At 44.9% G+C, this 23,996-nt stretch overlaps 1 protein-coding gene and 1 pseudogene across 3 annotated transcripts; both read left to right on the forward strand.

Moving 5' to 3' along the window:
* On the forward strand, positions 1–23,757 carry LOC140455459 (uncharacterized). Of its 3 annotated transcripts, XM_072550340.1 has the most exons (4): positions 1–208; positions 865–996; positions 18,740–18,894; positions 19,171–23,757. In XM_072550340.1, exons 3-4 carry the CDS (start codon positions 18,795–18,797, stop codon positions 22,941–22,943), a joined length of 3,873 nt encoding a protein of 1,290 aa, XP_072406441.1. In that variant the 5' UTR covers positions 1–208; positions 865–996; positions 18,740–18,794; the 3' UTR covers positions 22,944–23,757. The 3 variants fall into 3 exon arrangements, with proteins under 3 accessions (XP_072406441.1, XP_072406442.1, XP_072406443.1); XM_072550341.1 differs by lacking the exon at positions 865–996; XM_072550342.1 differs by lacking the exons at positions 1–208; positions 865–996 and adding an exon at positions 8,049–8,103.
* LOC140455585 (class I histocompatibility antigen, F10 alpha chain-like) overlaps positions 1–23,996 on the forward strand; it is a 266,432-nt pseudogene that overhangs the window by 44,994 nt on the left and 197,442 nt on the right.

A 23,996-nucleotide genomic window follows, 5' to 3' on the forward strand; every position in this document is an offset into this window, starting at 1 on the left:
GTTTTTTTCCACATCCCAATACCAGTTGACATGAGACTTTCAGTCACTGAAACAATCAGAGACTGACTTCAATTCCCACCGAGGATGAGAGTCTGACCAGTGTTTCTGTTTTCTAACAGATACAATTATTACAGGAGCTGAGATCTCAGTGACAACCCTGGTCCATCCAGTCCGGACAGTGATCCTCCCACAGCTGGATCACAGGCAGGTCAGTGAAACAGACTGCTGTTTGTAAGTTATGATTATGAGAATGATCTTCTACATTATTCTGAGACAGTGAAAGGGTGGCTGAATGTGATAAAAATCAGTGTAAGTGTCAGTATAACAGTTGCTGCATGAGTTTGAGATACCATTCAAGTGTTTGTGAAATATTTGTGGATATGTGTATAACTGTAAAGCATATATTATGCTTCAATGGATATGTGCTACAGACAATCTGAAGGAAAAACCAGTAAAACTAGAAAAGGAGATTGGATTTGTCATTTATACCACCAGGTATGACTAATTCATTTCCAAGTATGTTGTTTTGTTACTGTTCTTCCTCTCTCTGAGTTATACTGGTTATTCGGGAATATCAGCTTCTGAGTTGGGGGTTGCTCCTGCGTTGTGATTTATTAAACATGCTGAATCAGTACATTGCACTTCCCTGACAAATCTGACTGAGAGACTTCAGTTTTCTGCTAACATTGTATCTGTCCATGTCTTCAACACCTTTCGCCTGCTCCTGAGCAGAGTATCATCTTTTTGCAGTTGTTGAATTTTAAATATTCTTCAATGTTGGCATCGTTATTCTGTCTGAATGTTCATTTCTGTGAAAAGACCATCAATCAGGAACGACTGACAGTTTTCCTGTTTTATATCAAGTGCTGTTGCTCCAGGAAGTGAGATCTTAGTGAAATCACTACATCTGTCCACCCCCTACAGTGATTTCCCACAGAACTGGAACTTCATGTATGGATCAGTAAAATAATTTCTTCTCAAGGGATCCTGTTGAAAGTGAGTATAACTGTCTGAGTATGAAGGTTCCTGGTGTATTATTGTGAGACAGCAAGAGTGTATGTGAGTGTGACAGTAGTTGTGTTAGTTAACAGTTGTTGCGTGAGTATATGTAAGTGTGTGAAACAATATTTTTGGAAATGTAAATGAGTACAAAGACATTATATTATACTTCCATGTGCACAAAAGTTTGTATAAAAGTAGGGAAGTTATGTTGTCATCAGAAAGGACACTAGTGTAACCACATCTGCAGCCCTGGGTACAGTATTGATCGTTCATGGAGGATGTAAAGGCATTGGAAACAGTTCAGAGAAGGTTTACCAGACTAATACCTGGATTGGTAGGGTGGCCTAATGACAAAAGGTTGGACAGTCTATGTTTGTATCTGCTGGAGTTGATATCTGCCTGTCAAGGCAACTTGATTAAAACTGATTCAATCCAGAGGGATCTTGACACATTGATTTGGAGAAGGTGTTTTCTCTGAAGGGAGAATTGAGAAGGAGGGATGACTCCTTAAAGAGAGGGGGAAGTTCATTGAAATCAAAGATCAAGTACATTTCTTTTTCTCTTGAAGGGTTCGTGAGGAACTGGAACTCTCTCACTGAAATGGCAGTGGAAACAACCCCTTGTGTATTTGTGAGTTGAAGGCAGAAGGATTCTTAGGGATAGAGAAAATTTTCCAGGTGTTCCATGAAAATCCCATTGTTTTCAAAGCTGCAGAGAAGGAGGTGACAATGACCCGGTGCTGAGTTTCTGAGTGAGCACACTCACAGAAATACATCAGCATCCTGAAGCTCAGTGACAGAGTGTGGAGTGATCATAGATTCGGATTAAAGGGGGTGGAGATTGACCAGTTTCCTGCCTGTTGTGTAGAATATCTCCAAGGCAGGGTTTACTGACAGCCACATTGCTTTGCAGCCTTACCTTCTCTCAGGAGCTGTGTCTGAGAGTTTGGGACTTTAGAACAATTTAAATCCTGGACGCCTGGGCACATGCATTTAGACACAGTGAGTTCCAGGGGGATGGTGTGTGTAATTGGGAGGGTGTTCAGTTATGGGGACGGGGTCACTGAGAGTAATGGGGTTGGGTGAGCTGAGTGATTGGATGCTTTCTATGTGTGTGGTTGGGAGTGATCAGTTTTATATGTCAGTAGTTAGAGCTGGTTTAATTTCCTCTGTATTTTGCTGGCTAAGGTAAGTCAGTCAGAACCCTCTAATGTCCCCAAAACCCGCTGAACAGTCGGGACCTTTCCCAATGGGTTTGTATGTTATGCAGAGACCCTCTGATATTCAGTCTCCTGGCAGTTAACGCACAGTCAGTGCATTCCTTCTTTCAGGAAGTTCCAGTGGTTATCTTCCCATGTCTCCCCTTGAATATTGTCCTGATCAGTCACTGTGGGTGAGTGTCTAATGGCAGGGATTGTGGAGAGATCAGTCCTTCTGGGCAGTGGCACTGCTTGCTGGGATGGTTTTACTGACCCAATGATATTGTCTATTTCCCCTGGGATTTTCCAATCAGGAATTCTGGGCTGGGAATTCAGTAGCTGCAGGAGAAGGCCATTCAGCCCTGAAGATCATGGCTGGTCTGACTGAGGCATCAGCTCCACTTTGAGATCAGCCACATGATCAGATTGAATTTGTAGACTAAATCAATACATCGCAATTCAAACTTCCTGGGGAATTACAGACTGGCTGTGTATTGTGTCAGGATTTCCAACAGGAGTATGGGATGAGGTTTCCCTGATACAGGAGAATTGGATTGTTGTATACTTGATGAGAAATTACAGAATCAACAATAAGTTTGAACAAGAAGTGGTTTGTCACATGTTGAGGATCTGTAGACAGCCTTACATGTGGACCACTGTCTCCACTGGATCCATCATAGAAACCCCATTGTGTGGGAAACAGGCCCTTCAACCCTTCACATCAACCCTCTGAAGAGCATCCCCCTCCCAAACCCATTCCCATTACTCTACATTTAACCCCTGAATAACCTACACATCCCTGCACATCATGGGAAATAATCTTTGGACTGTGGGAGGAAACCAGAGCACCCAGAGGAAACCCATGCAGACATGGGGAGAATGTGCAAACTCCACACAGACAGTCTCCCAAGGGTGGGATCGAATCTGGGTCCCTGGCGCTGTGGGGCAGCAGTGCTAATCACTGAGCCACCATGACACCCCTAGAATCTATGGTGCACCTCACAAGTAGTTCTCTCTCTCCCTCTCTCTCATGGTCTCATATCTCCACAGTTGGAGGTGTTACTCACACTGTACCAGACAGTGACCCTTTCAAACTTTTGATCAAGGACAGGGATTTTCTTTTAAACATTTTTGATAATCAGTCAAAAGAAAGTTCTGGAATGTGCCTTTGTAAAAGAAGTCAGGAGAAAGAAGCAGTTGTTTTTTGTTGCGGTTCATCCAGAGCAACTCGATGAAGCAGGACTCTGTGCTCTATGGGCTGTTCCCTGGGCCACACACTGAGACAAATATTGAACGTGCCTGCAGGACCATCAATTCAGTGAAAGATCTCTTTGGTGTCTTTGAGTTGCCCCTGACCAAGTGTTGCTGACTGGCATATTCCAAGGTCCAAGGACCATGTGCTGAGGGGTCACTAAAGCTTGAGGCAGATGCTGTCAAGGCACAGTGAGGAAAGACCACTGTCTGAGGTCTTTCTGCCAAAGGTTAATGGGGGTTCGTTCAGTTAAGAGACCCTCTGGTGCTTCATATGCAAGTTAATATAGTCTTGTACAGTAAGAGATACCTTTGGTTTATTTGTTGGATAGAATCAAACTCCAATGTTTGTTTTTTTCCTTCACATGCTGTTTTACAGGACAGAACTGTATTTGCGATTATGTGTGTATCAAGAGGTTTGTTTTGTGAGTAAAGCATACTTTTGAATGCGAACATGTAAAAGGCCCAATGCCTTGGTTGAGGCTGTGACTGGTAGAATATATCTCTCTATCTTTAACAAAGATGTTGTTGATGTTATACTGCCAGAGGAGGTAGGTAAGACCCTGGCTGGACGGCAAGTTGAAACAGTTATGTTAGAAAGGCTGGGTTGTAATTTATGTTGACCCTTCAGGACTAAGTGATTTTGCATCCAAGGTTTCTGATGGAAAGAACAGTAGAAATTGCAGAGGCTCTGATCAGTATTTCTCAATCTCTACAAAGACATTGAGGTGCCAGAAGACTGGGAAATTGTAAATGTTTCTCCAGACACCCAGAGATTGAGAAAGGTTATGGTGTAGATGGGAGGCCCTTCAGCCCATCCTGTTTGCAGTGCCTCTCTGTTCAGTCTAACTTGTCTCCTGTCTTTTTCCCATATCTCTGCACATTATTTCCATTTAAACCATCTGATACCCTCTTGTCTGTCTCAATTAAATCCGTCTCCACCATACTTTTAAAAGTGCGTTCCATTCCCTCACGATTTACGGTGTGTAATTGCTTTACTCATCTCATTTTGCTTCTTTTTCAAAGTCACTTTAAAACTGGGCACTCTGGGTCTTTATTTACATGTGTGTGAAAACAGATTCTCCCTCCTCACTCATTCTATTCAGACCACTCTTTTGGAATACTGTGTACAATTCTGGTCACTCTTCTATAGGAAGGATGTTGTTAAACTTGAGAGAGTGTAGAAAAATTTTACAAGGACTTTGCCAGGAGTGGAGGGTTTGGCCTATCAGGAGAGGCTGAATAGACTGGGGCTGTTTTCCCTGGAGCATCAGACACTGAGGGGTGACTTTATAGAGGTTTATAAAATCATGAGGGGAATTGATAGAGTGAATAGCCAAGGTCTTTCTCCTTGGCTGGGGGAGTGCAAAACCAGAGGGCATAGGTTTGAGATGAGAGAGGAAAGATGTATAAAGGACCTGAGGGGTGATATTTTCAAGCAGAGGGTGGTGCATGTCTGAAATGAGCCACCAGAGGAAGTGGTGGAAGCAGGTCAAATTAGAACATTTAAAAGGCATCTGGATGGTTGGATGAATGAGAAGGAGTTAGAGGGATATGGGCCAAATGCTGGCAAATGGGAGTAGGTCAGATTGGGATGTCTGGTTGGTGTGGATGAGTTGGACTGAAGGATCTGTTTCCATGCTGTACAGCTCTATGACCCTATGTACCTCGCGAGTTTGTAAACTTTGATCAAATCTCTTCTTGGTTTTCATTTCTCCAGGGTAAAATGGTTCCAACATCTCCAATCTTTCCTTCTAGTTGGACAGAATATAAACAAAAAAACAGAGAATTACCAAATGATTAATGAGGAGAGAAAAAAATAGAGTATGAGAAAGTTACCCAAAAATATCAAAACAGATAGGAGAGGTTTCTTTAGATGTTTTTCAGAAATTTAACAATATCAGTGTGGGGCCTGAGTCTGGGGAGTTAGTAATGGAGGATCAGGAAATAGCAGACAAATTGAATGGATATTTTACATCGATCTTTGCAAAAGAGGATACAAGTCACATCCCAAACAAAGCTATAAATCAGGAATGGAGAGAGTGGGTGAAATGCAAGAAACTATAATTACCTCAATGGAATACTAAGTAAGCTGCTGGAACTGTGAGATGACAAGTCCCAGGCCCTAATGAATGTTACTCTTGGATCTTAAAAGAAGTAGCTAATGAGAAAGTTAATGCGATCATTTTCATTTTCCCAAACTCATTAAATTTAGGGAAGATGTTCGTGCATTGCCAAGTTGTAAGTATAGCTCCTTTATACAAAAGTGGGGGGGAGCCCAAAAGCAGGAAACTAAGCTAAAGAAAGTGAGCTTAACAACTGTCATAGGGACAATGTTAGAAGGTATTATTAAAGATTGTATAACAGGGCACTTTGGATTCATTCAAGACAACCAGGCAGAGCCATAACATCTTTGTCAAATGGAAATCAAGTTTAACTAATTTATTGGAGTTATTTGAAGAAGTAATTTATGCCGCAGAAAAAAGGGAACCAGTAGATGCATTCAGATATCCAGAAATCATTTAATAAGGGTCACATCAAAAGATATTGCAGATTATAAACTCTTCTGGCGTCAGGTGTATCATATTGGTTTAGATAGAAGAGTGGCTGGCTAACAGGAATCAGAGAGTAGGGAATAAGTGGGACATTTTCAGGGCGGAAGTGGGTACTGCAGATGCTGGAGACTAGAGTCAAGATCAGAGTGGTGCTGGAAAAGCACAGCAAGTCAGGCAGCATCCGAGGAGCAGGGAAATTGACCCTTCGGGCAAAAACCCTTCTTCAGGAATTCCAAAACGTCAATTTTCCTGCTCCTCAGATGTTGGCTGACCTGCTGTGCTTTTCCAGCACCACTCTGATTTTGGGTCTTTTTTCAGCCTGGCATGATATCACTAACGGTGTGCCATAGGGTCATTGCCAGTGTCCTAACTGTTTACAATTGGTATTCATGATATGGATCAAGGGATCAAAGGTATGGCAGCTAAGTTTGCTGATGATACAAAAACGGTGACAAAAGGAACCTACAAGGGATGTAGATAATTTAAGTGAGCGGGCAATGATTTAGCAAATGGAGTGCACTGTGGGGAAGTGTGAAACTGTCCAGTTTGACAGCAAGAATTCAAAGAGTATGTATCTAATGTTGTGAGGGATCCTAAGAGTGCTGAAATGAAAGAGAAATGATGTCTCGGTGCATGAATCAGAGAAGGTTAGTCGACAGGCACAGCAAGTAATCAGGAAAACTAATTGAAATAACTGCACAGAGGCTGGTACTCTGTCACTGAGTCACCCTTTATTTACTTGTGTGCAGTTCTCTGGCTGAGACCAGCCAGTTTGAAGCCAGCCCCATGAACCGAAGAGATTCTCATTCTCCTATATTTGTTTGTTTTTGGTTATCCCCACATTACTACGATACAATAGTGTTACTTGTTTTCCCCCACAAAACCTGTGTTGTGTGTGCACAAGTGCACGGCCTCAGTAAAAATACCATTGTGCAAATAACTTTACTCAATATTTCCTGAAGAAGGGCTCATGCCCGAAACGTCGATTCTCCTGCTCCTTGGATGCTGCCTGACCTGCTGCGCTTTTCCAGCAACACATTTTCAACTCAATATTTCTACCACCAGAAGAACCAGAAACAAGCAAGACCCAAAAGGGGTGATGCTTACATGAAAAACACGGTAAAGCGGGAAGGTGGGGATTAAATGAAATTAGAATTGGAGAGCAATCCACAGCCCCAAAGTGCCTATCTCTAATTCCATGTTTTTTTTTGAGGTATGATGCCGGAAATGCTTATTCCAATTCCAAGATGGTTGTTGCAAGCAAATCTTCTTTAGGCACATCCTGTCTTCTCCCCTCGCCACTGAAATAACTGCACAAAAGCTGGTATCCCAACACCAAGGCACCCTTTATGTACTTGGGTGCAGTACACTGGCTGCGGCTAGCTAGCTCAGATTCAGCTCCCTGAACTGAGGAAAATTTAATCCTCTGATTTTCTACATATATATAATATATATATAAAACGTTAATACTCCTACACTACTGCAGTAAGGCTTATATTCCCCAGCACCAGTGTTTGTGTCTGTGTGTAGACATGGTCAAAAAGGCCAAGTGTAAATAACTTTATTCAAACTGTGCCACCAGGAAAGACCCCCGTGTGGCGAATGGCCAGGGAGAAACAAAGCCCAGAGTGAGCATCGCTCACGTGAAAAAGGTGAACAGGAGGGGATGGGCTAAATCAAAACTGAGTTGGAGAGGGAAATAAAGCACCCCATCCCCTCCCCACGGTACCCACCTCTAATCCCTAGTTTATATATTCATTCTTTCCTTTTTTAGCACAAAGAAACAAAACAGAAACCAAAAAAAGGGATGGCAATGTCTCAGACCAAGAGGATTTTTCCCCACAGAGTGACTGGCTGTGGTCAACCAACTCACAGTCAGTCCCCTGAACTGAGGAGATTCTCAGTTTTTAGTCCTGGTTCTCAGTCCTGGTTTTATATATATATATATATTATATACACAGATATGGATATTCTTTATTTCTGTTGTTCCACACAGAGAAGAAACATTGAGTGCAGAAAACTTCATTCATATTCCACCACCAGGAAGAACAAAGCAGCCACGTGGCCAGTGATAAGCAGAGCCCTTCTCATCAAAGGGTAATGCTTATGTGGTTGAAAAAGTGAAGGGGAGGGCAGGGATTAAATCAAAATAGAGTTGGAGGGAGAAATAAAGCACTCCACGCTCTGCGGTAACCACCTCTCCCTGAAACTCTTGGGGGTGTTGGGTTGACACTGCGTGCTCCTTCTCCAGGGATACCTGGGCCCGAACAGTCCACTGTTAAATTTTTTCTTTATTGAGGAGTTTCTAAATCTCCTGGTTATATATTTTTAATTTGCGCGCACACACACGCGCACACACACACACACACACACACACACACACACACACACACACACACACACACACACACACACACACACACACACACACACAACCGCCTAACAGCAGTAGTGCTTATATTTTTCCCCAGCCCCCATGTCGTGGGTGTGCAGGTGTCCAACACAGTGAAGAACAATAAGTGTGTAAACCATTATTTATATTTCACCCCCAGGAAGAAAGGAAACACCAGGGTGGCCAGTGACAAGCAATGTCCTTTCCAGAGGGCATTGCTGCGTGATCAAAAAGGTGAAGGGGAGGGCAGGGATTAAATCAAAACAGAGTTGGAGGGGGAAATAATACACTCCACTCCCTGCGGCGCCCACCTCTCCCTGAACAACTCCAGGGTGTTAATAGACACAGCGTGCTCCTTCTCCAGGGATACCTGGGCTTGAACAGTCGCCTGCTGAAATTATTTTTAAGTTCATGAAATAACTCCATGGAGGCCAGTATCTTGCCACCTTTTATTTACACATGGAGAGTCTTTGACACTAATCCAGCTCCCTCAGAGCCAGCTCTCAGAATGAACAGGATGCCTGATACATTTTTTTCTTTTACCCATACTAACACCGAGCAGTGGTAGTGCTTATATTTTCCCCAGCATCCACGTCATGTGTGTGCAGGTGTCGGACACAGTGAAGAACAGCAAGTGTGCAAATCTTTATTTATTCCATCCACCACCAGGAAGAAAGGAAGCACCCGAGTGGACAGTGACAAGCGATGCCCTTCACATCAAAGGGCAATGCTGTGTGATCAAACAGTGAAGGGGAGGGTAGGGACTAAATCAAAATAGAGTTGGATGGGAAAATAATTCACCCCACTCCCTGCAGCACCCACCTCTCCCTAAACAACTCCAGGGTGTTGGTGGAGACCCTGGGCTCTAATGTAACCGTGGAAGAGGGGCATGCAGTTGGCCCTAATGACTCCCTCCACGGTCGCCTGTTGATTTTTATATTTTTTATTATTTTTTTTTTCTCTACCCGGGTCTCCTGGTTATTTTTTTTTTTTTTTTTGCGATGGAGGAGGTCCAGGATTTGCATGTCCTTGGCGGAGTGGGAAGGGGAGTTGAAGTGTTCGGCCACAGGGTGGTGGGTTTGGTTGGTGTGGGTGTCCTGGAGATGTTCTCTGAAGGGCTCTGCAAGTCGGCGTCCTGTCTCCCCGATGTAGAGAAGACCTCATTGATCTTTTTATTTCAAACTGCCGCTGGGACATTGATCACCTTAACCTGTCTACCCCCCCCCACTCCAACTTCTCACCCTCGCAACACATAGTCCTCCACTCCCTCTGTTCCAACCTCAACTTCACCATCAAACCAGTGGATAAAGGGGGTGCAGTGGTAGTTTGGCACACTGACCTCTACACCGCTGAAGCCAGGCGCCAATTCAAAGACACCTCATCCTGCTGCCCCCTTGACCATGAGCTCACCTCCCAACACCAAACCATCATCTGACAGACCATACACTACCTCATCACCTCAGTGGACCTCTCACCCACAGTTTACAACTTCAAGATTTGGGAACCCTGCACCTCGTGGTTCTGACTCCTACCCAAGATCCACAAACCTGACTACCCTGGCCGACCCATCGTCTCGGCCTGCTCCTGTTCCACCGAACTAACCTCCACCAACCTTGATATTGTCCTATCCCGCCGGTCCAGAAACTCCCCCCATACATTCGGGACACCACCCATGCCCTCTGCCTCCTCCAGGACATTCGTATCCCTGGCCCCCAATGCCTCAAATTCACCATGGACATCCAGTCCCTATACACCTCCATCTGTCATGACCAGGGCCTCCAAGCCCTCCATTCTTCCTCTCCCAACGTCCCCACCAGTACCGCTTCACTGACACACACATTTGTTTGGCTGAACTAGTCCTCACCCTCAATAATTTCTCCTTTGAATCCTCCCACTTCCTCCAGATGAAAGGGGTAGCCATGGGCACCCACATGCGCCCCAGCTATGCCGGTCTCTTTGTTGTTTAGGTGGAATAGTCTATCTTCCACAGTTCCACCGGCACTGCTCCCAACATTTCCTCCGCTACATTGATGGTTGCACTGGCACCACCTTGTGTTCCCATGAGGGGGTTGAACAGTTCATCAACTTCACCAACACATTCCACTCCGACCTGAAGTTCACCAGGACCATCTCAGACACTTCCCTCCTCTTCTTGGATCTCTCCATCTCCATCAACAGTGACTGAATCAACACAGACATCGTCTCCAAACCCACTGACTCCCACCTTTACCTGGACTACACCACCTCCCACCCTACCTCCTGTAAAAATTGCTATCTTGTATTCCCAATTCCTCTGCCTCCTGCTCCCAGGAGAACCAGTTCCACCACAGAACTCACCAGATGGCCTCCTTCTTCAAAGACCACAATTTCCCCTCCCACGTGGTTGATGATGCCCTCTGGGGCACTTCCTGTACCTCTGCCCTCCAACTGCAACAAGGATAGAGCCCCCTGGTCCTCACCTTCCATCCCGTACACATTACATCATCCTCCGTATACATCACATCATCCTCTGCCATTTCCACCACCTGCAAACACACCCCACCGCAGAGATATATTTCCATCCCCACCCCTACCCGCTTTTCGTAAAGACAATTCCCTTTGCGACTCTGTTGTCAGGTACACGTCCCCGACCGACCCACCCTCTCCTTCGCCAGGATTGCAAAACCTGCGCCCACACCTCCCCCCTCACCTCTGTCCAATGCCCCAAAGGAGCCTTCCACATCCATCAGAGCTTTACCTGCACTTCCACACATGTCACTTACTATATCTGTTGCTCCCAATGTGGTCTCCTCTACACTGGGGAGACAGGATGCCTACTACTTGCAGAGGACTTGACAGAACATCTTGGGGACACATGTACCAACCAACCCCACCACCTCATGGCCGAACACTTCAACTCCCCCTCCCACTCCGCCGAGGACATGCAAGTCCTGGGCCTCCTCCATCGCCACACCCAAAGCACCTGACACCTGGAGGAAGAACGCCTCATCTTTCGCTTTGGGACCCTCCAACCTCACAGCATCAATGTGGTCTTCACCAATTTCTGTATTTCCCCTTGCCACACCTTACCTCAGTTCCAACCTTCCAGCTCAGCACCATCCTTCCTGTCCATCGTCCTTCCCACCTATCCGCTCCACCCTCCTCTCTGTCCTATTACCATTACGCCCACCTCCATCCACCTATTACACTCTCAGTTACCTTCTCCCCAAGCCCCACCCCCCTCCCATTGATCTCTCCACCCCCCGAGGCTCCCAGCCTCATTCCTGATGAAGGGCTCTTACCTGAAACGTCCATTCTCCTGCTCCTTGGATGCTGCCTGACCTGATGTGTTTTTTCAACACCACACTCTCGACCCTGAATTCTATGGAGTTGAGTGATGTAATTGAAAGATAGGTTCTTGAGGGGACTTGGCTGGGTGGGTGTTAAAAGGATGGTTCCTCAGATGGAACAGGTGCAAAAGGCCGAATGGCCTCATCTTGTTCCTTGTTCATAGCCATTAATTCCAGGTTTCTGAATTACATCTAAATTTTATCATTTGCACTGTTGAAATTCAAACCCAAGTCCCAGTGCATTAGCTAGGGTCTGTGGATTATTATCCAGTCAGGGTTTGAAGAATTTGGGAATCTTCTTTTATTGTTATCTGTTTAAGTGTCCACCAGCATTTCCAACAGGATGTGGTCAGAGTTTGGATTTGATCTGATGGTTATGGGATCACTTCAATCTGTCTCAGGCTGTTTAGCGTATCAGTTCTCTTGTAGCATTACTTCCTCAGGCTGACATCTCATATTTGTAAATGGTCTTGGCAGATCTCTTTAAAACTAGGGTCACTCCTCCAGTCCAGTGGGGATTGGCTGGGCCAGGAGCTTACAGATTGTGAACATATGTAGTTTAATGACGGCTGATGGCTACATCTCCTCATGGAAGCCCAGGTTGAGTTGCTAGATCTGTCAGGGCCACACAACAGAGATTCCCCGAATCATAGAGATGTACAGCATAGATCATGGCATCCAGATATCCGAGATAAATCTAGTCCCATTTGCCAACATTTGGCCAATATCCCTCTAAACCGTTGCTCTTCATATATGCATCCAGATGCCCTTTAAACGTAATTGCACCCACCTCTACCACTCCCTCTGGCAGCTCATTCCATACATACACCACCCTGTGGGTGAAGAAATCGCCCCTTTGATCCCTTTTAAACCTTTCCCCTCTCACCTTACACCTGTGCTGTCTAATTTTGGATTCCCCACCCTGGGAAAAAGACTTTGTCTGTTTACCCTATCCATGCCCCTCATGATTTTACAAACCTCTATAAGATCACCCCTCAGCCTCTGATATTCCTGGGAAAACAGCCCCTCCATATAGGACAAAGGGTAACTAAGGAGAGAATAGGGTCCCTCAAAGGTCAACAGGGCGGCCTTTGTGTGGAGCCGCAGGAGATGGGGGAAGATACTAAACGAGTATTTTGCATCAGTATTTACTGTGAAAAAGGACATGGAAGATACAGAATGTAGGGAAATAGATGGTGACATCTTGAAAAATGTCCAGATTACAGAGGAGGAAGTGCTGGATGTCTTGAAACGCATAAAAGTGGATAAATCCCCAGGACCTGATCAGGTGTACCCCTAGAACTCTGTGGGAAGCTAGGGAAGTGATTGCTGGGCCTCTTACTGAGATATTTTTATCATCGATAGTCACAGGTGAGGTGCCGGAAGACTGGAGGTTGGCTAACATGGTGCCAATGTTTAAGAAAGGTGGTAAGACAAGCCAGGGAACTAAAGACAGGTGAGCCTGACTTCGGTGGTGGGCAAGTTGTTGGAGGAAATCCTGAGGGACAGGATGTACATATATTTGGAAAGGCAAAGACTGATTAGAGATAGTCAACATGGCTTTGTGCGTGGGAAATCATGTCTCACAAACTTGATTGAGTTTTCTGAATAAGTAACAAAGAGGATTGATTAGGGCAGAGTGGTAGACGTGATCTATGTGGACTCCAGTAAGGCTTTTGACAAGGTTCCCCATAGGAGACTGATTAGCAAGGTCAGATCTCAAGGAATACAGGGAGAACTAGCCATTTGGATACAGAACTGGCTCAAAGGTAGAAGACAGAGGGTGGTAGTGCAGGGTTGTTTTTCAGACTGGAGGCCTGTGACCAGTGGAGTGCCACAACGATCAGTACTGGGTCCACTACTTTTCATCATTTATATAAATGATTTTGATGCGAGGATAAGAGGTACAGTTAGTACGTTTACAGATGACACCAAACTTGGAGGTGTAGTGGACAGCGAAGAAGGTTACCTCAGATTGCAATGGGATCTTGATCAGATGGGACAGTGGATTGAGAAGTGGCAGATGGAGTTTAATTTAGATAAATGTGAGGTGCTACATTTTGGAAAAGCAAATCTTAGCAGGACTTATACACTATAGAATGGTGAGCTCCTCGAGAGTGTTGCTGAACAAACTGACCTTGGAGTGCAGGTTCATAGCTCCTTGAAAGTGAAGTCGCAGGTTTGAGCTATAGAATCATAGAGTCATAGAGATGTACAGCACGGAAACAGACAGGACAATGAAGAAGGCATTTGGTTTGCTTTCCTTTATTGGTCAGAGTATTGAGTACAGGAGTTGGGAGGTCATGTTGCGGTTGTACAGGACATTGGTTAGGCTAATGTTGGAATATTGCATGCAACTCTGGTCTTCTTCCTATCAGAAAGATGTTGTGAAACTTGAAAGGCTTCAGAAAAGATTTACAAGGATGTTGCCAGGGTTGGAGAATTTGAGCTCTTGGGAGAGGTTGGTTAGGTTAGGGTTTTTTTCTCTGGAGCACTGGAGGCTGAGGGGTGACCTTATAGAGGTTTACAAAATCATGAGGGGCATGGATAGGATAAATAAACAAAGACTTTTCACTGGGGTGGGGGGATTCCAGAACTGGAGGGCCAAGGTTTAGGGTGAGAGGGGAAAGATATAAAAGAGATCTAAGGGGCAACTTTTTCACACAGAGGGTGGTACGGGTTTGGAATGAGCTGCCAGAGGATGTGGTGGAGGCTGGTACAATTGCAACAGTTAAAAGGCAGCTGGATGAGTATATGAACAGGAAGGGTTTGGAGGGATATGGCCCGGGTGCTGGCAGGTGGGACTAGATTGGGTTGGGATTACTGGTCAGCATGGACGGGTTGGACTGAAGGGTCTGTTTCCGTGCTGTACATCTCTATGACTCTTTGACTCTATAGCTCAAACCCCGATAAGGTAATCCCTCAGCCTCTGACGCTCCAGGGAAAACAGCCACCCCATAGCTCAAACATTCGAGCATTGGTAACATCTTTGTTAATCTTTCAAGTTTCACAACATTCTTCTTTTAGCCTGGAGTCCAGAATTGCACACTGTATATCTTTTGGACTGTGGGAGGAAACTGGAGCACCCACAGTAAACCCACGCAGACACGGGGAGAATGTGCAAACTCCACACAGACAGTTACCCGAGGCCAGAATCAAACCCAGATCCCTCGCACTGTGAGGCAGCAGTGCTAAACACTGAGCCACCGTGCTGACTCGCGGTCTCTGGATTAAAGATCCACTAATAACACCACTAGGCCATTGCACTGAGCAATAAAGGAAAGCATACCAAATACCTTCTTTACTGTCCTAACTACCTGTAACCCCACTCTCAAGGAGCTATGAATCAAGGTCTCTTTATTCAGTAACATTCCCCAGGACCGTACCATTGGGTCCTGCCCTGATTTGCTTTTCCAAAATGCAGGACCTCACATTTATCTAAATTCAACTCCATCTGCCACTCCTCAGCCCATTGGCCCATCCGATCAAGATTCTGTTGTCATCTGAGGTAACCTTCTTCCCTGACCAGCATACCTCCAATTTTGGTGAAATCTGTAAACTTACTAACTATACCTCCTATGTTCACATCCAGATCACTGAGATAAATGACGAAAAGCAGTGGAGCCAGCACCAATCCTTGTGGCATTCCACTGGTCACATGCCTCCAGTCTGAAAAGCAACCCTCCAGCACCACCCTCTGTCTTCTACCTTCAAGCTAGTTTTGTATCCAAATGGCTGGATCTCCCTATATCCCATGAGATCTAACCTTGCTAACCAGTCTCCCATGGGGAACCTTGTCAAATGCCTGACTGAAGTCCATATGGATCACATCCACTGCTCTGCCCTCATCAATCCCCTTTGTTACTTCTTCAAAAAATTCAATCAAGTTAGTGAGACCCAATTTCCCACACACAAAGGATGACTATCCCTAAACAGAACTTACCTTTCCAAATACATGTAAATTCTGTCCCTCAGGATTCCCTCCAACAACTTGCCCACCACCGACATCAGGCTCACTGGTCTTTCATTCCCTGGTTGTTCCTTACATCTTTTTAAAACAGTTCGTATCACATCAGCCAACCTTCAGTCTTCCGGCACCTCACCTGTGACTATTGATGATAAAAATACCTCAGCAAGTGGCCCAGCAATCACTTCCTTAACTGCCCACAGAGTTCTAGGGTATACCTGATCAGTTCTCAGAGATTTATCCATGTTTATGTATCTTAAACCATCCAACACCTCCTCTACTGTAATATGGATATTTTTCAAGATGTTGTCTTTTACCTGAACAGGAACATACTGTCCCTGGACTCTCGTTATCTCATTTTTAAATGTTTCCCATTTTCCATTTGTCTCTTTACCTGCAAATATCTGGTCTAAGTCAACTTCTAATACCTTCAAAATCGACTTTGACAATTAGATATGATCTATCCTTTTCCTTCACTATTTTAAAACTAATAGAATTATGATCAATGGCCCCAAAGTGTTCCCTCACTGACACCTCAGTCACCTGCCCTGCCTTGTTTCCCAAGAGTAAGGCAGGTTTTTCATCTTCTCTGGTAGGTACATCCACACACTGAATCAAAACATTTTCTTGAACACACTTAATAAATTCCTCTTCATCCAAGTCCTTAGTTCTATGGCAGTCCCAGTCTATGCTTAGAAAGTTAAAATCCCCTACCATAACCACCCTACTATTAGAGTGTAACTGAGATCTCCTTATTAATTTGTTTCACAATTTCCTGCTGACTATTGAGGGGGGGGGGGGGAGGGGGGTCCACAGTACAATCCCAATCAGATGGTCATCCCTTTCTTATTTCTCAGTTCCACCCAAATAACTTTCCTGATGTATTCCTAGGAATATCCTCTGTAAGTGTAGCCATAATGTTGTCCCTTATCAAAAACACCACTCTTTCTCCTCTCTTGCAGCCCCCTCCCCTTCTATCCATCCTATAGCACTAATACCCTGGAACACAAAGCTGTCAGTCCTGCTCATCCCTGAGCCACATCTCTGTCGTTGCTGTATTCCAACCCCATGTTCCCAGCCATGCCCTGAGTTCGTCTGCTTTCCCTGTTAGGCCTCTTGCATTGAAACAAATGCAGTTTCATTTATCAGTCCTACCTCTGCTGTTTTCCTACCTGCCCTGACTTGCTCCTCTTCCCAACGGCACCAGTCTCAGATTGGATCTCTTTCCTCACTATCTCCTTGGGTCGCACCCCCTGACCTTACTAGTTTAAATCCTCCTGAGCAGCTCGAGCAAATCTCCCTGCCAGTATATTAGTTCCCTTCCAATTCAGGTGCAATCTGTCCTTCTTGTACAGGTCACTTCTACCCCAGAAAAATGTGAACCTTTCTCCCCTGCACTTGCTCCTTAACCACCCATCTATCTGCTCTATCCCTTATTCCTATTGTCACCAGCTCATGGCACTGAAAGTCATGCAGATATGACAATCCTCAAGAACCTTTTTTCAAAAATTCTGGCCTAACTTCCTAGATTCTCTCCTCAGAATCTCATCCTTTTCTCTTCCTATGTTGTTAGTTCCAATATGTACAACAACCTCCTGCTGGTCCCTCTCCCCTTTGAGAATATTCTGCACCCCTTCCCAGGTATCCTTGATCCTAGTAGCAGGGGGACAAGGCACCATTCTGATTTCTTGTTGTCGGCTGCGGAAAAGTCTACCTGTGCCTCTGACTAGAGAGTCCCCAATCACAATCGATTGCTTGAGATCTGACGTACCCCTTTTTACATTAGAGCCAGTTTCGGTCAGAAACATGGTTATTCATGTTACATTCCATCAGCCCCCTCCATTTTCCAAAACAGTATACTTGTTTGAGATGGGGTTAACCACAGGAGACTCCTGCACTCCCTCGCTCCCTCTCCTACCTTTCCTGGAGCTGACTGTGTGCTTTTCCTCCCTTCTTCTGACTGCCGTCCATCACACCCCCCTGGCTCCTGTACATTCCTCATTGCCTGTCACTGCCATCCATCACACACCTCCCACCCCGCCCACCCCCATCCCAGCTCCTGTACATTCCTCATTGCCTCTCACTGCCATCCATAACACCCCCCCCCCACCCCCCCACTTACCACCCCCACCACCCCAGCTCCTGTACATTCCTCATTGTCTCTCACTGCTGCTCCAACCGATCCATGCAATTTGATAGGGTTCACAACCAAACAGACTTCCTGCAGACATCATTATCAGTAACATGGAAACTCTCCCTCATCTCTCACATCTGACAGGAAAAGCACATCATTTGACTGAAGGCCAGTGCTGCTCCTTAACAATCCACAGAGCCAGAAAATAGCACAGTCCTCCTGCTCTAAATAAAAACATTAATCCATGCTGACTTCATACCTATGTTTTATATTTTTAAAGTTTAATCAAGAGACAATTCTCAATCAAACATAGAATCAAAGAAGAACCCACTCTACTTATTGTTGTAGCTTTACAAAATAGACAGTAAGGTGACATTTTAAAAAGTCTCTGAGCTGCTTCCCTCCTGTGAGCTCTGCCATACAGGTTTCTCCAAAGTTAGCTGTGAATATCACTGTTTGTTCATTTTTCTTTGACAAACTCTGGTGTCCAGAAAAATCTTGAAATCAAAGAGCTGAGGCAGTAGCTGTGCAGATTCACGGCCGTGTCAGACAGTCATGTAGGTTTTCTTCTCTGTTTGAATAACTTCCCATGTGGTCACTACCTTTGGCTGCCTTCAGCTCCGACACAGAAAGTACCTCAAAAAGGGAACAGCTCTGACAGCCACAATTTTTTTCTAGTCTTTCATCTTGGATGAACATATGGAGGACATCATCAATGTGAAGGTGGATATGGCACAGCCCATCGATGGCATCAGCATCTTTCATATTCTCTCAGGAGCAGCATCTTGCACAATTTATTTCTTATGGTGATTTGCAATCCCACTCAGTTTTCTACAACATGTCAGGGCCTGTTGTTCCTGGTTTGTGAAAGTCTCTGCTCTGATTTGAGTTTATATGACTCTGTATGACAGGTATTGAGCTGAAATCTTCAATTACCGGTGACACTGGATTGGATCGTGTGACACCATGAGTCACAGAGAAACAGTGGTGATACAGCAGGCAACTTTGGGCCGTCCTTTCCAACTGGGAATGCTGTACGACTGCCGATCTGACTGTCTGATCCCAGGTAACACAATCCAACTAACTGTAGAGCAATCGACACTGATCTCTATCAGATCATGTGATCCACACCTTGTGATTTCCCAGTGTACACGATAAGATTCACGTGATCCTCAGAATTTTGTTTCAACTCTATTATGTCATTGTTGAATTTTGGAACAGGTAAAACGCAAATAAAACATATGGAAACTATATTACCTGCTGCGCACAGTACATATTTTCCTCCTTTTAATTCACCATGTTCCTATCAATATTACTGTAATTTGAATTGTTCTTTCTGTAGGGATCACACTGTGGGAATTAGAGAAATTGCAACCTCATGTACGATCTCAGCGTAACACCGAGTTTCATATCATTGCATCTGACTCCACTGATATAAAAGCCTCTGCACTGAATGTGGATGGATCATTGAAAGCAAGTTTCTTGTGCGGCTTGGTGGAAGTGGCAGGATCAGCGAAATATCTCAATGACACAAAGAGATCGAGGCAACAAGCCCGAGTCACCCTTCAGTACCGAACAACAACCAGGTTTGAGCAGCTGACAATGAGCCACTTGGGGCTGCAGAATATAACCCACCCGAATGTGTTTGATGAGGGGACAGCAACTCACGTGGTTACAGCAGTGCTGTATGGGGCTCAGGCTTTCTTTGTGTTTGATCAAGAGGTCTCTGTAACAGAGAACCTACAGGACATTCAGGGTCACCTTAAGGGGATAGTTAACATGATTCCGACTATTGCAATCGAGGGTCAGGTCTCCCTAGAAATGACAGAGGAACAAATATCCAATGCCCAGAAATTCAGCTGCACATTTCATGGGGATTTCTTCCTGGAAAACAATCCCACCACATTCCAAGATGCTGTCAAAATCTACACAACCCTCCCAAAGTTACTGGGAGATGATGGAGAGCACGCAGTGCCCATGAGGGTCTGGCTCTACCCACTCAACAAACTGGACTCCAAAGCTGCTCAGCTGGTACGGGACATAAGTATCGGATTGCTCAATGACTGCCAGTCTGTGCTGGAGCAGCTCAGTGAGACGGTGATCAGATGTAATGATATGATGAGAGACAGTGTCACTGTTCAATTTCCAGAGATCAGGGACAAGATACTGAAATTCCGAGAGATATGTCGGGAATACAGGCTGGTTTTCCAGAAAGCTTTATCCAGCGTGTTACCATCTATCCGTGGAGGTGGGGAGGAGGAAGGGTCACTGGTGAATATTCTGAAGAACAAGGAACAGTCACCATTCAAACACCAGGCACTGAGCAAATGGCTGGATGACAAGGAGCGGGAAATGAATGTGGTGAGATCATATCTCATGATATTGAAAGATATTCACACAGTGAAATCAAGGAGTGAGTTGGATCGTGAAGTGTTGGATCCAGAGACAGAGAATGTGGTCTGCCTCACATTCACATCCCTGCAGCAAGAGGATTTCTATCTGTCAGAAGCAGACAGCTACCTACAGTCTCACACAGCTGAGAAAATGCAGATACCAGATCCTGCTGACCAGGTCAGTGCAGAACATCACAACCAGCAGTGGTTTCACTCAGAGTCTGTATCCCAGAAGATGAGGGAGCTGTCTCACTTATTCCTGGATTTTGCCACAGCGAACAGAGCACAAGGGAAAACAAAGTTCATTGTTGCATCTGTGCAGGATGACAGTAATGTGGGAGCATCGATTTACCTGTATGGGGGAGGGTTTGTGGTGAATCACTGCTTCACACCCCCATCACAGCCAGAGAGACCTGTGGTCAGTGGAACATCACATGACAGTGTGACTCTCCAATTACAGCCACCGAGACATGGTGCTGGGGAGACTGTTGGGTACAGGGTGGAATACCGAAACCTCCAACAGGAGGAATGGAAAACTGTGGATACTCCTGATAAATCCGAATCCTTCACAATCCCTTGGTTACAGCCACATCAGGAATATCAATTCCAATACAGAGCAGCGACCAAGGCAGGGGTCAGCAAGGCCAGTGAGAGTTCCTGGGTCACCACACGTCCTACAAGCCCACCTGGTAAACCTTTACCATCCCAGCTTTACTGGTGTGATGTATCACTCACCTGGGACAGGCCAACTGAGATTGGAGCTGGTGTTAATATTGTTCAGTACAGGATTGAATATAGAGAAGGAAAGGCAGATCCCTCCAGCACAGAGAATGCATTGTGGGAGGAAATAAAGACAACAGACAGTGAATGTTGTTGTACTTTAAAGGGATTGATACCCAACACCTCCTACAGAGTGCGAGTGTCTGCTGACTGTGGAGAAGGAGGTTCGAGTGAACCAAGTGAGGAGGGTTTAGTACAAACAGAGAATCAGCCAAAGAGACTGGCTGTGAAACTTCTCAGAGAAAGTGCATTAACAGCCAGGGGGACCCCTCCCATTTACACACTGCCCTTACAGAAGAAGGTACTTGATGAGGCTGGACACCATGTAAAATGCTCCTTTGGAAAACCCACTGGAAAACACAGTGTGAGGACAATCATGGTTCTTGGAGCAACAGGAGCAGGAAAAACAACCCTCATCAATGGGATGGTCAACTACATCCTGGGTGTGGGATGGGAGGACAACTTCAGATACAAATTAATTGATGAAGGGACAGGAAGATCCCAGGCTGAAAGTCAGACATCATCAATCACTGCCTATGAACTGCACTATCGAGCAGGATTCCAGATTGATTACTGTCTCACTATCATCGACACTCCAGGATTCGGAGACACCAGGGGGATAACCCGAGATAAATTGCTCACTGATCAGATCCGAGAGTTCTTCACTTCCCCAGGTGGTGTCGATCAGATCGATGCTGTATGTTTTGTTGCTCAGGCCTCTTTGGCTCGTCTGACCCCAACACAGAAATATGTCTTTGATTCAATTCTTTCAATTTTTGGTAAAGATATTGCAGAGAACATCCGAATCCTGGTGACATTCGCTGATGGGCAGATTCCCCCTGTTCTGGAGGCCATTAATGTTGCTGAGGTACCATGTCCCAAAGATAAAAAAGGTTTCCCAGTTCACTTCAAGTTCAACAATTCAGCCATATTTGCTCAAAGACCAGCTCCTGATAACTCTGTCAACAAGAGGGGCCCTGATGATAGCAGTGAGGAGGAGGAAGATAGCGATACCTTTGATGCAATGTTCTGGAAGATGGGATCAAAAAGTATGAGGAAATTCTTTTCAGCGCTGAGCAAAATGGAAACAAAGAGTTTACGTTTGACAAAGGAGGTCCTGAGGGAACGTCAGCAGCTAGAGGCTGCGATCGAGGGATTACAGCCACAAATCAAAATGGGTTTGACCAAACTGGAGGAGATCAGGAAGACACAACAAGCTTTGAACCAACACCAGCTCGATCTGGATGCAAATAAAGATTTTGAGTATGAGGTAGAAAGCACAGTTTCAGTGAAGATCGATATCAGTGGGAGCGGTAATTACATAACCAACTGTCAGAAATGCTTCATCACCTGTCACTATCCCTGTGGCATTCCTAATGATAATGATAAAGTAGGATGTGCAGCAATGAACCAGCATGGATACTGCACAGTCTGTCCAGGTAAATGTATCTGGTCTGTTCATTTCAACCAAAAGTACAGTTTTAAATATGAAACCAAAAAGGAGAAAAAAACATACGCTGAGCTGAAGGAAAAGTATGAGAAGGCATCTGGTGAAAAGATGACACAGCAGAAAATCATGAAGAAACTTCAGCAGGAGTTAGATGATGTGCAGGATGTGGTGTTGGAGTTGATTGAAACATCGTCTCAGTGCATTTTAAGACTTGAGGAAATAGCTCTCAGACCAAACCCATTGTCAACCCCAGAATACATTGATCTGCTGATTCAATCTGAGAAAGAGGAGGCAAAGCCTGGGTTCAGGGAGAGGATCCAGTCACTGAATACAGTCAAACAACAGGCTGAGATCATGGCAAAAATAGCCAGGAACGAGGAGCTGTTACCAACCAAATACAAAGGCAAAGCCGCAGATGCAAAGAAAGGACTTTGGGAAAGATTGAATGGGAAGATTTCTGGCATGTTCAATTGGTTCCCATCTTTAAAATAATTCACATCTCGGGCTGGAATGAATGATGTCAGTAATGAAATGTCTAATTAGTAAATGATGTCATTCAGTTGTTTCAGTTGTTCCCTCTGTGAACAAAAGAATTCCTCTCCAATAAAATATTCCTAATTCCTCTTCACTGACTTACCCAACTCCATCCAGCTGTAACCAAAACAGAAGCAGTTATTGATTCACTTCATATTGTGTTCTGTGATTTCTCCTGTTTGGAGAGTGAGATGTTCTTTGGCAGATCTCTGGTGACATTGTAACAGGCAATCGTGGTTTGAAAATGCTTCAGTTATTGACATTGAAAAATGAGAAATAACATTAGGAGAAGAATATAAAGCCTATCAAACCAACAATACCATTCAATGTGATCAGCTTTAATTAAACTTTCCTGTTCACTCCCCAGATCATACAATTCTCAGAGGAACTCAAATATCTGTATCTCAATCTTAAATGTATTCATTGATGTCTCATCCACAGGCCTCGGTGGTCAAGAATTTCAAAGATGCCGAACGCTTTCAGTGAACAAATTAATAATCATTTCTGTCCTAAATGATTGTTCCCTGTCCGGAAACTCTCTCCCCATGTTCTAGATTTCCCATCCAGTTGAAATAACCTCTCAATGTCTATTGTAAGTCCATTAAAAATCTTGAATTCCCCTGCGGGTTTTTACTGCTTGGAGTCTGAAACCTGTGGCTGGAATGTGGCTACCTGTTGACAGCGGTAGTTATAAGTTTGGGTTCAGCTTGGTGGGTGGGTGGTCTAGTAGCCCCACCATGCACCATCCTTCCCCCTCTCGCCTCCACGCCCCCACCCCCACCCCCCCCTCCTCCGCCAGCTAATGAACAGCATTTGGTGAAAACATTGAGGATGGCAGGGACATTTAACATATTTTGGGTGGGACATTTCAATGTACACCACCAAGACTGACTGGGCAGCAGCACTACTGATCAAGCTGGTCTCATCCAAAAGGATGCAACTGGTAGACTGGGACTACAGCAGGGCATGAGGATAAAACATATTCATCCCATCTTTTGATCAAGGATTGAT

Source organism: Chiloscyllium punctatum, chromosome 30 (assembly GCF_047496795.1).
Source record: "Chiloscyllium punctatum isolate Juve2018m chromosome 30, sChiPun1.3, whole genome shotgun sequence".
Taxonomy (NCBI): domain Eukaryota; kingdom Metazoa; phylum Chordata; class Chondrichthyes; order Orectolobiformes; family Hemiscylliidae; genus Chiloscyllium; species Chiloscyllium punctatum.